At 44.8% G+C, this 12879-nt stretch overlaps 1 protein-coding gene across 8 annotated transcripts in view; it reads right to left on the reverse strand.

Moving 5' to 3' along the window:
- Positions 1 to 12879, reverse strand: part of LOC100380722 (exocyst complex component 2) — a 100509-nt gene that overhangs the window by 42496 nt on the left and 45134 nt on the right. For 6 of the 8 annotated variants that reach the window (XM_045705928.1, XM_045705933.1, XM_045705931.1 and 3 more), the window contains exons 7-11: positions 12746 to 12775; positions 3843 to 3923; positions 2575 to 2720; positions 1759 to 1840; positions 1554 to 1656 (exon numbers count right to left, since the gene is read on the reverse strand). In XM_045705928.1, the coding sequence (XP_045561884.1) occupies positions 1554 to 1656; positions 1759 to 1840; positions 2575 to 2720; positions 3843 to 3923; positions 12746 to 12775 (442 nt within the window). The remainder of the gene's footprint in view (positions 1 to 1553; positions 1657 to 1758; positions 1841 to 2574; positions 2721 to 3842; positions 3924 to 12745; positions 12776 to 12879) is intronic. The other 2 variants (XM_045705934.1, XM_045705930.1) reach the window with 1 other exon arrangement.

A 12879-nucleotide genomic window follows, 5' to 3' on the forward strand; every position in this document is an offset into this window, starting at 1 on the left:
TAACCTAACTTCCTCCCCAAAATCATCATCCCATACCCCCAGTCCTCTTCCCCAGTACATTCCCTGTACAGCTGCACTCGGTACTCTGTGGGATCATCACAAATGAGTCAGAGTCACTGACTGTGGCTCTGGGCTGGCTTCATCACATAGCAGGCAGACCAGACTAATTTGTTCCTCATTACAGGAGATCCCTCTGAACCCCTAGCCAGCCAGCCTCTACAGTATGCCCCCACAAGACCTGGGTTCAAGCAGTATTTCTAAATACTTTGGACATTTCATTGCCTAGAGTACCAGATGGGCGGGTTTTGGTATGCACTTTGGGGAATATTCTATCAGTTAAATTTGACCAGGCAAGTTCAATCAAGCACAGTATTTAAAAGAACATAAATTGAACCATTTTACTGTGATATGTGGTTTGTCTCTGTAGACATTGTACCAATGCGCCAGCTTAACACGTCTGTAGAAGTTCCCGTGTCAGTTGGGACAGAGAGGACGAGTCAAAAAATTGGAAGCGCGTCACCGGTAACGCCACAGCTAAATTACTAAAATGTAAATGTTATGTAAAACCCAGGTCTGGTTTAGCCTACCCTCCACATCCCCCCAGCCAGCCAACCAGCTAGTTCACCCCCAACACAGCCTGCTAGTCCCCTTAATGTGTGTAAGGTAAACTGGGGGTACGGTGGGCGTTTAAAGCTAGCTAGCTATAATGTAATGTAGGAGGATGAAAGATGGCTGCTGTGGTCTAGAGCTGCACTCTCTCGTTCTGACGAGTCAGTCTGAGCAATAATAAACCAGCCAAGACCACAACTATGCAGGATGTAGGGAAAGGGGGAGAAAGAGGGAGAGAATGAGAACGAGACCAAGGGGAAAAGAGGAACAAGGATAGAGAGAGACAGATATTTAAGAGAGACAGGGAAGAGAGACAGGGAAGTGAGCGAGAAAGAGAAAGTGAGAGAGAGGAGAAAGAACAAGACATGAAGAAAGATTTATTTTAAAAGTACATTTTCAGCCAAATGACCGCGGTCACCGTAGAGTTACGGGGGAAAACCGCCAGGAAAAAAAAAATAACCGTCATAACGTTAAAAAAAAACCTAAATAAAATGAAGACTTGTTTGCTACAACCCCTTGCTGAAACAATAAGCAACCATGTTTCATCGCGCTGTAAAGAGTCCATGTTGCCACGGAAATGGACTCAACCACACGTCGGCTGCAGCCGTCTTCAGTCCGCTGTTTGCTCCACAACACAAGATTTTTAAACTGTCTAGAGAGGTCGCAGTTTTAGGGTTTTGTGTTGTGGAACAAACAGCTCACTGAAGATGGCTGCAGCCGATGTGCGATTGAGTCCGTATCCATGGTAAGACGGTCCGTTACACAATTATAAAATTAACGTGCCAGCCCTAAAGATGAGGCAAATGAGCCAGAGACAGAAAGTAAGAAGAGAGAACAGAACGAATATGGGAAATGTAATACACTAAAACCATAAAGACATGACTAATTTTGCACTGCGTGATATCTAACCCTCTACAGTGCAGTATGTATATACATAGTGAGACCTTATGTATCTCTTCTGGTCATGCAGGGTTGAAGGAGTCTCCAGTAGCTTGTCCAGGAGCAGACTCCTCAGAGCCCCGATCCTCGTCTCCACCTCGGCATACACTACACACAGACAGGAGAGACAGAAGAGAACATTGTCATTACTCTTGTTTACAGCACAGTAAACTGGACATCACCCCTTCCAAGAAGCTCAGTTCACCCTACCTTTTTTAAAGACCGAGACCTCCGTGTTGCTGAACAGAGACTTGGCTTTCTCATAGTCATTGATCACCACGTCATAATCTCCCTGAAGGAGAACACATACAATTCTCAAGACAACTCATAAACAACAATATCACAATGGTTCATAAAATAAAAATAAAAATATATATTTTATTTGACAGGGGTTTATTTCATACGTGGAGACACTTGTGTGTACAGTGCACTGGACATGAACACGACACTTTGACATTCTAGCTTCTCTAGCACCACCTTCTGGATGCCGGGCTGGAGTTTGAGCAACAGGTTGAGGTGTGCATGCTGTGCGTGTGTTCCATGACATAGACTGACCAGGCGAATCCAGGTGAAAGCCATGGTTCCTTATTAATGTCACTTGTTAAATCCACTTCCATCAGTGTAGATGAAGGGGAGGAGAGGTTAAAGAAGGATTTTTAAGCCTTGAGACAACTGAGACGTGGATTGGGTATGTGTGCAATTCAGAGGGTGCCTTTGAACAGGGTATGGTAGTAGGTGCCAGGCGCACTGTTTTGAGTGTTTCAAGAACTGCAATGCTGCAGGGTTTTTCACGCTCAACAGTTTCCCCTGTGTATCAAGAATGGTCCACCACCCAAAGGACATCCAGCCAACTTGGCAAAATTGTGGGAAGCATTGGAGTCAACATGGGCCAGCATCCCTGTGGAATGCTTACGAAACCTTGTAGAGTCCATGCCCTGATGAATTGAGACTGTTCTGAGGCCAAAAGGGGGGGTGCAACTCAACATCAGGAAAGTGTTCTTAATGTTTTGTACACTCAGTGTATACCTTCTGTATGTTGCGTTCGATGTTGAGCGGCAGGTTGAAGAGGAACTTGAAGCGCTGCAGGACGTTGAGGGCATTCCGCGTTGAGTCAGCTTTATCCTTCCGCCCCAACACCTCCTGGAACAGAGTGTCTGCTGTATCACTGGCTCCTGGGGTGAAGGGAGTGGGGAATAAAAGGGAGAAGATAGAGGGGAGAAGGGATAGAGAGAGAGAGAAAGAGCGAGCGTGAGAGAGAGAGGGTGAGTACTACAGACATCAAGAAAAAGTAAAAAAATTAAATGTATCCTTTTATTTCACTATTAATACATATGTCTCTGACATTAAGAACCTGGTTTTCCTCTGTGGTGATGGCATATGTGTGTTATATTATCTGAACTTAGAGGGGTGGAAAAAGAGTCAAGGAGTGTGACAGCTATCTCTTACTCTAGTCCCTCTTTTTCTCTCTGGGCCATTAGTACTCTCCGGCTCCTTGGGTGGCCTCGGAAGTGGAGGCAAAAAAAGAAAAAACAAGGACTCGCTAAAATGTATTTAAATCAGAAAAAAAAGACTCCTCACCTGCTCCCGCCAACCCCACCAAATCTCGAAAGGAAAAACATTGAGATTTAAAACACTTCGCTCCCAACTCTATGCTCCGACTGACGAGATATCATGTGTTTGATACTTCGAGGGGCTGTTTGTGATTAGCTGATGAGTTGAGGGTTTGATGGGTGGGTGGTGGGCGGGCGGGGTGGAGGTTAAGGGGTTGTATGGGAAGAAGACAGGGGTCTTGGGTTGAGGCGCTGTGGGGATGAAAGCAGCGTCCGGCTGAGAGGTTTATTAACCTTCAACCCGGAGGAAAGGACCTTTCCATTTATTGACCCTCCATGATAGGTAGGAGACACATTATCATGTATGAGATGAGAGGGGCGGACAGAGGATCCGGCTGGAAGAGCTACTCTCCAGACAGGGAAGAACGAACACACGCGGTGTGTGTGTGAGCTTGTAAAGAAACGTCCTAGTAATTGAACTTCCAATAAAAGACAGAAGTGGAAAGAGGATATTAACCAATGGCACCTGGGATGATGTCTGTGCTCAGCTCACACTACATGATAATAGCAAGAAGAAAAAAGATAGAGAAATGCAGATGGATGATGGATTGGTCGATGGATGGGTTGATCGATGATCATTCGTACATGGATAGAAGGATGGATGGATGGATGGATAGATACATGGATGGATGGAAATTTGGATGAATGAACAGATAGCTGTATAGATGGATGAAAGACGCTTACTGTTGAGAACATTCTCCAGGCGTTGTGTCATGGAGCCCTCCACCCTTTCTGTCCCGTCTGACTCCAACCTCTGGTGTATAGCTGCAACAGAACAATACAGTTTTATTCAATTATGTGAAAGATTGTGATGATAACAGCTCAGTTCAATCAAAGTAGTCTGGCCCTCTTAGAAATCTCGTAAATCGATGCATTGCGCTCTCTTTTTTTATAAAGCCCTGCATGCATTAACTTCCATCGTACCTTACGTCATTGTTAACTTATAGACTTAGGAGATACCAGACCCGGTCTCAGGGATGGTGAACTCTGGAGATCTCCGAGTTAGGTAAATCTGCTTTTCATTTCTTTGCATCTTACTTATGGAATAGGGGTGGCAGGGTAGCCTAGCGGTTAAGAGCGTTGGGCCAGACACACACACACACACACACACACACACACACACACACACACACACACACACACACACACACACACACACACACACACACACACACACACACACACACACACATAAAGCTTTAGGCATTCTAAATAAGTGTTCTCCCAATTTCTAATTGGAGGAAAAAAAAGAACTGTCTCTATGGCTACAAAGAACAAACAGCTTTTAAACCTGTCCAACAATGTCATGAATTCCACAGATTTGCCAGGTTTGAGTTCATGTTAAATAGCATACAGCTATTAGATCGAGCCTAGGCTACTTATCCATGTTCAACGTGCACTAGTCACAAACTGTTAATACTGGAATAGATACATACGCGATGCGTGCCTTAACGTGACCACACCCCCGAGTAGGGTACTCCCGTTGCTCCCATGTAATTAGCCTAACTTTGGCATCATCCTAAACAAATTACTGACACTTTTTTTTAATAGTTTCAATAAACTTTTTCAGCAGCATCACTTGTCATTATTAAAATACTTGGCTGTCACAACAAATTACTTGTATGATACTTACTCTGCCACTAATTTATTACCCGATCTGCTAACACTTATTCTTGCGGCACTGTTTCCCCATAGCTTTTTCGCCGGTTAGCTGATGTTAGCGAGATAAATGAATCTCAATCTAATTCGCTTGTCTGAGATATGTCGCGTAACTACTTCCAGTCTTTGCCTACTCTTGAACGGTCTAGAGTTGTTTGGCCTATATGTCCTTTCAACTTTCCGGAGACACAACCCTACCAAATGGACCAAAACAAAGTAGACTATGGTGATATCTAAACCTAATTGGTGGAATCTCCAGGTTTGCATAAATATCCAAATGCAGAAGAATATTATAGCTGTTATTTGGACAGATACAGCTCACTAGTCATTACTACAAGCTAACTAGCAAGCTTTATACAAAGCGATTTACCGCGGATTAAGTGTTTGAACACACATAAATGTAGAGTAACCGGAGACCACAGCTTTACATCATCATCGAGCATGAAACAGTGAGGTCCGCCTAACTTGGTACTTGGGCAGTTGATGAAACTGAATTTGGTGGTCTTTTCTCATACCATTGTTGAAACAAAACGGTACGCAACAGCTTTTCGGCATCTTAAAAGCAGGGTTAGTTAGCTAATTGAAGAAAGTCAGTTGGGATCGGCTCTTTGGCTGATAATCGTGACTAATAATGCGACAGTCATGCTAACATTGTTCATGCTAACATTTTTACGTTTAGAATTAAAGTGTTTTTAGGTATGATGTAGTTTGTTGATTAAGTTAGTTGAATGAAGACGAATTTCAGCCATGGCATTGTTTGGGTTAGCTAGCTAGCTAACATTAGCATAACTAGCTAGCTAATGATGTGCTAATTCAGTTTTTTTCCTGTTATCTATCAAAACGCCTAGGAATGTCTTTATGGTTGAACTTTCTGTAAGTTTTCCTTCAAAATCGTTGGTCAAAGTTGAGTGCATAGTGGATGTTTAAGCACCACAAGAGACAGACAGCGCTACCATGACTGAGTGCACACAGCAAAGAGCGTGTTGTTTGTTGCACTTCAAAGGGTCTGTGTGGTGAAGGAACAGGGATGCGAATAACGGCTTAAAAAAATGTCACGCATTGACGCATTATTAACGCGTTAACTTTGACAGGCCTGGTATTGATGTGTATGCAGGGCTCATCTGAGAAAGAGACCTTGGTATCAGCATGACTCCCACTCGAAACAAAGGTTAAATTAAAAATATATTTAAAAAATGAACACGGAAAAATTGCTGAATTAAAGGCACATAATCGGGGTAGAGAAATACGCAACAAGAAAAAGACAGAAATACAGAGAAAGAGTTATTTTAAGATCTCTGTGTGTTCAATAATAACAAATCAGACAGAGTGCCTCTGCTGCTCAATCTAACATGCTTAATTCTGAGATTCTGGAACATTTTCAATTTAAGGAACCAAAGGTAAAACAATAAACAGCCTCTCTACCCCAGCGGTAGATGAGAGGTAACCTGCGTGACCCTCCATCTACAGACACTTCTGTCAGACTCTGACCACACCTCCCTCTCAAGCTTTCCCACGCCAACCACTGACCTGACCCGGTCACCACAATAACTGTACCGCATCAATACACCTGACCTGGCTTGACCGAATCAGCAGTACCACCCAAAATCCACTCCAAATTAGTATTTTCCCTACTATCAAAGTTGTTTTGGGGACCCTGACTGGAAACTAATCTATTCTAGGGGAAAGACGGTTCCAAATGGAGCATAGACAGTACACACTCTGCACCCAAAGACAGAGTTCGGAGGAAATTTGCAAATTCAAATGTTTTATCAGTTGGAGGAATAATATTTGGGTGAGGATAGCTGAAAGACAGGAGAGCAGTATTTCTACTGCTGAGGGGTTGCTGCTAGTGTCAGGTTGACTATACAAGACTAATAAAGGAAAGATCTGTAGGGTGCACATTCCAATATCAACACTGAGCAGGACATAGTGTTGGTGAGGTAAGGCAAGGCAAGGAGAAGTAGATTAAAGGCATGTAAAAGGTGAGAAGATGAGAGGAAATGGAGATGGAGGAGAGGAGGTCAGAATAGATCTGAACATGTGGACCAGAAAGAGATTCATGTCAGAGAGGGAGAGAGTAGGGTAGGCAGAGAGAGAAATAAGTGAGGGGGACAGAGAGAGAAGAGAGCGCGCGTCAGGGCTGCTCACATGAACAAATCAATTGTGGCTGTAGTTAGGCAGCTGGGTGCTGAGAGGGGCAGTGTGGGTTTATTGATAGAACAGAGGGGGAGAGGAGGGATAGAGGACGGAACAGGGGGAGAGAGGGTCAAAAGGGGGAGGGCGAGCGGACGAGATGAGAGAAATTGACAAGGGAAAGAGAAGGAGGGGGGAAGGAAAAAGAGGGAAGGAAAAAGAGGAGGAGAGACAGTTCTGTAAATAAATGTGGGTATGTTCCTTCTGACAGACGGGAGGCTGGAGAGGAGAGGCTGAGGTATTCCTGAACCTCACTTATAGTGCCTTTGGAAAGTATTCAGACCCCTTGACCTTTTCCACATTTTGTAACATTACAGTCTTATTCTAAAATGTATTAAATACATTTTTGCCCCTCATCAATCTACATACAATACCCCATAATGACAACGCAAAAACCGTTTTTTAGAAATGTTTGCAAATGTATTACAAATAAAAAACAGAAATACATGATTTACATAAGTATTCAGACCCTTTGCTATGAGCCTCAAAATTGAGCTCAGGTGCATCCTGCTTTTATTGATCATCCTTGAGATGTTTCTACAATTTGATAGGAGTCCACCTCTGGTAATGATTTGGAAAGCCACACACCTGTCTATATAAGGTCCCACAGTTGACAGTGCATGTCAGAGCAAAAACCAAGCCATGAGATTGAAGGAATTGTCTGTAGAGCTCTGAGACAGGATTGTGTCGAGGCTCAGATCTGGGGAATGGTACCAAAAAATGTCTGCAGCATCTAAGGTCCCCAAGAACATAGTGGCCTCCATCATTCTTAAATGGAAGAAGTTGGGAACCACCAAGACTGAGGACAGACGCTAGGAGACGAGAAGCAAGTACAGCGAGTGAATATTTCATAAATAACGGACATGAAACAAAACAAGGACAGCGTCTGGACAAAAGGAACAAAAGACATTAACGCAGACAAGGGGAAGCCGGCTGAGGCATGACGTGGGATGGGAGCCTGCCGAGCCAACCGAGGCAAGAAAATATCTGGAGCCAGCTAAGGCATGGAAGCCCGACGAGCCAGCTGAGGCACCCCCGGTTCCTTCGGCAGCGGCACCCGGACCCGACGTCACCAACCCCAACGAAAAACCAAAAAACTCCCCGATGCTTCCAATATTGGAGTCTGCATTCTGTGAGGACAGACGCTGGGAGACGAGAAGCAAGTACAGGGAGTGAATATTTAATAAATAATGGACATGAAACAAAACAAGGATAGCGTCTGGACAAGGGGAACAAAACAACATTAATGTAGACACGGGGAAGAAACTGGAAGTGACAGATATAGGGGAGGCAATCAAAGTAATAGAGTCCAGGTGAGTGCCATGAAGCGCTGATGCGTGTAACGATGGTGACAGGTGTGCGTCATGATGGTCCCTCGAGCGCCAGAGAGGGGGAGCGGGAGCAGGCGTGACAAAGACTCTTCCTAGAGCTAGCCTCCCAGCCAAACTGAGCAATAGGGGGGAGAAGGGCCTTGGTCAGGGAGTTGACCAAGAACCCAATGGTCACTCTGACAGAGCTCTAGAGTTCGTCTGAGGAGATGGGAGAACCTTCCAGAAAAACAACCATCTCTGCAGCACTCCACCAATCAGGCTTTATGGTAGAGTGGCCAGACTGAAGCCACTCCTCAGTAAATGGCAAATGACAGTCCGCTTGGAGTTTGCCAAAAGGCACTTAAAGGACTCTGATCATGAGAAACGATATTCTCTGGTTTGATGAAACCAAGATTGAACTCTTTGGTCTGAATGCCAAGCGTCACATCTGGAGGAAACCTGACACCATCGCTACCGTGAAGCATGGTGGTGGCAGAATCACGCTGTGGGGATGTTTTTCAGCGGCCAGGACTGGGAGACTAGTCAGGATCGAGGGAAAGATGAACAGAGCAAAGTACAGAGATTCTTGATGAAAACCCGCTCATCAGAATGGGTCGAAAGTTCACCTTCCAACAGGACGACGACTCTAAGCACACAGCCAAGACAAAGCAGGAGTGGCTTCGGGACAAGTCTCTGAATGTGCATGAGTGGCCCCGCCAGAGCCTGGACTTGAACCCAATCGAACATCTCTGGAGAGACCTAAAAATAGCTGTACAGCAACGCTCCCCATCCAACCTGACAGAGTTTGAGAGGATCTGTAGAGAAGAATTGGAGAAACTCCCCAAATACAGGTGTGCCAAGCTTGTAGCGTCATACCCAAGAAGACTCGAGGCTGTAATCGCTTCCAAAGGTGCTTCAACAAAGTACTGAGTAAAGGGTCTCAATACTTAAAATATATATTTGCACAAATTTCTTAAAAACTGTTTTTGCTTTGTCATTATGGGGTATTGATGAGGGGGGAAAAATGTAATTCATTTTAGAATAAGGCTGTAACACAACAAAAAATGTCAAGGGGTCTGAATACTTTCCGAATGCACTATATCAAACATGCCATCATATCATGGCTGCCTAATCGGCACAACCATCACTGGACCACCACAGCAAGCATAATGGCTAGAACACCAGCCCCATGGTCTGGTAGAGGACATTCAGAGAACCAAGGCAGGAACCATAGACTTAGCCTATAAGCAGAAACAGGGAAACCAGAGGTTTTATGGAAGAAGAATGCCATCTGCCTCTGCTCTGAAAAGGATAGAGTAGAGAAGTCTACAATAAGTCTTTGTTCGGTCTAAACAACACAGTTATAAAGGATTGGCCTGATTCTGTAGACATATCTATAGGGGGACAGGACTGGTGTGTGAGTACGCACATGCATTGGGTTCTGGTTCTTGTCTCCGCAGAGAACCCTGTGCCCCCTTGCCAGCTGTGTGTCCTCTCCATCTGTCACGCACTCTCGCTGCCGTGGCTATGACGTCACGGCTAACCTAAACACCCCGTCAGGCTCCGGATAAAACAAACACGCACACGAACACACACAGAGCAGCGGAGGAAGAGACGCAGGCAGCCCCACTCAGCTTCCTGGAACCCACTGATTCTAAAGCTGGAGATGTTTTGACTCCCGACTGCTGTAGCGGAGTCGGAGGTTCGGAGCGTTGGGAATACGGCCCTGGGAAATCTTGGATTTTGGAACACGGTAGCGGTGGTCTGTTTCCTGTATTGCAGGGCCACTTCCTTTTCACACAACAATAAAAAACTTAAAATGTGTACATTTTTCAGAGCCCCCCCCCCCCCCAAAAAAAAAAACCTGCCTCTCTGTCAGTCTGTTAGCCAGGTAGTCAGTCAGCCAGGTCTCAGAAGACCCCTGTGAAACATGGCTCAATTTGTCAGGGGATCAGCCTAACCAAACAGCCCCCTAGCATGACTATGAACCCCCATGCCTTTCACCAATCTTTCTGGGTCACAAAAAGTTTAGAGAACTGTTCCTTCACTTTCTTTTTTACCCAGCTCCTGGCCCACTGGATGGGTGACCCCAGACATCAAGGTAATTTGACCTCTGCGACCTCATGTAAACCCTCAATGCAGACATGTACCCTGCAGGTACAAGCTTCAGTCTAGCAGTGAAGGGGAACAGTGTAATAAGGGTGTTATGAGGTTGTAATATAAATGTGCTTTGGGATGAGGGAGGAGTTAGCCATTTAGCGGCTAGTGCTAAACTGTGTTTAAGGCCAGCAGGGGAAACACAAAGGCCATTATTACTGAGAGACATCAGTGGTCACACACACACATGCACAGACGCACGCGCACCCACACGTCTCCATTTCTGTTGGAGGTGACGAATGAGGTGAGAGTGAGGACCGGAGAGGGCGGGACAAAAGAGAAAAAGCCAAGAAAGAGAACAGGAGAAAGAGAAGAAACCCATGGATTCTCAAAACACACTTGTTTGAACCATTTTGTTGTTGAACAGAACTCATTTAAAATTTCCAGATTTGGCCCACGCAGAGACATTCCTTCCTTATTTCCACACTGCGATCCTAAGTCCCCTACTCGCTCTTATTAATAAAACATCAGGCTTTTACGATAGCCATCAATAAAATTCTCACATGCAGGCAGAAGAGAAAATAAACTGAGGAGGAGACAAAAAGTAAAGGCATTAAAACGGTGATTGAGTGAGCTGGAAGCACCACAGGCTAAACAGCAATTAGTACTGTGCTACTTTTAATGCAATACATTCTGACCACAGAGCACACACACACACGGATGCATGCAAACACACAAGTCGTTATTAATTTCCTTTCAATTTGCACAGAAACAACTGAGGTGTAGCTAATTTGGAATGACTCCAACTGAGCGAGCGAGAGCGAGAGAGAGAAAGGATTCACAGTTTCACAGACAGCTGTGCTAACTGGGCCTGGCAATGAGCGACTGCTGGAGCCGCCTAGAGCCGTCTGGCACGTTACTAAAGCTTACCCTTACCATATGCTGGGCTAGCACTCAGACGTTCTTTATAACCAAGCAAAACAGGGCCTCTGAGAAGCATCATTCTAAAAAAACAGGTCATAATCAGAGGACTAAATACTGTAATGAGTCAGAATATACTCTCAAACCTGTACAGCGACGTACATCCTAATGTCAAAGGTCAATTGACTTTCATCTTACGGCCCATTGCTTTCTGACTCACAGGTCATTGGAGTCCATCAACGAGCACTACTTCCTGGGTCACTGAGGACTTGTGCTTCCCATTGGGTTCATATTGGGCATGCTTAGTATAGTGAACGTGAGAAAGGGTCTGCATTGTTCCCCTCGGTCACGTTAGGGCCGTTATCATCCCTGCTACTCTTGCTTGCATTGTGTGGCCCTGCTCCATTTATTTAGATTCAGTTGCTAACAATGAAAACATTGCCTCGGACCCCTCCCCACTCCTACCGGGCACAAACATTACATTAGGAAAGCAATAATAATAATGACAGAGGCATATAAATAGTAAGGGGAAGTAACTGAGTGGCTATGAGGGGAAATAAGAGTAAACAGACAGAAATATGAATGATACAGTTGAACAATTGATTTCACCGAACTAACTGGCAGAGCGACAGCAGTCACAATGTTACCTCAGAGTTTTCAGAGAGTGGATCATAAAGGCTGTGTGTGTGTGTGTGTGTGTGTGTGTGTGTGGGGGGGGTTGGTATACATTTGCATCAGTAAACGTGTCTGTACAGTATGTAGACATTCTGAACGTGTCCGTGTGGATAGTGAGAGACAAATGTAAGTGTGTATGTATAAATCACAATTTGTGTAATGCAATCAGCACACTCCACTCTAAGGTTCTTTTTTTTTTACATTTATTTATTTAACCTTTATTTAACCAGGCAAGTCAGTTAAGAACAAATTCTTATTTACAATGATGGCCTAGGAACAGTGGGTTAACTGCCTTGTTCAGGGGCAGAACGACAGATTATTACCTTGTCAGCTCGGGAAATCGATCTAGCAACCTTTTGGTTACTGGCCCAACACTCTAACCACTAGGCTACCTGCTGTCTATAAGGACACAGCAGAGCAGCAGTACAGATTGCCTCGTGGCCCTGCCTTTGCCTGCTACCGTGCAAGTAGTGTGATTGACAGTTGAGAGCTGACGTGGTTATAATGAAAGTGAATTAGGCGTGTTGTGGTTGACTAGCCGTACTGCAGTACACTACAGTGGTGCTCTTTGGAGCAGTGCTTTAATCAACCCATGCATGTCCACACACAGACACAGACACACACACACACACACACACACACACACACGTTCTGAGAAATGGTTGGGTGTTAACTCAAAGTCATTAGATTACATGCCCACTGCAATACACCCAGAGCCTGTCAAACTCTTACCTGCATCAAGAGAGCCAAGTTCCGTCAACCCTGTAACAATTTTACATTCAATGTCTTAACAGTGTTAACATCTCTCTCGGTGTAATAACACACGTACAATGTGTACCACACACTCTCTGTGTGGTATTGGAGTT

This window comes from Salmo salar, chromosome ssa23 (assembly GCF_905237065.1).
Source record: "Salmo salar chromosome ssa23, Ssal_v3.1, whole genome shotgun sequence".
In the NCBI taxonomy this organism is placed as follows: Eukaryota; Metazoa; Chordata; class Actinopteri; order Salmoniformes; family Salmonidae; genus Salmo; species Salmo salar.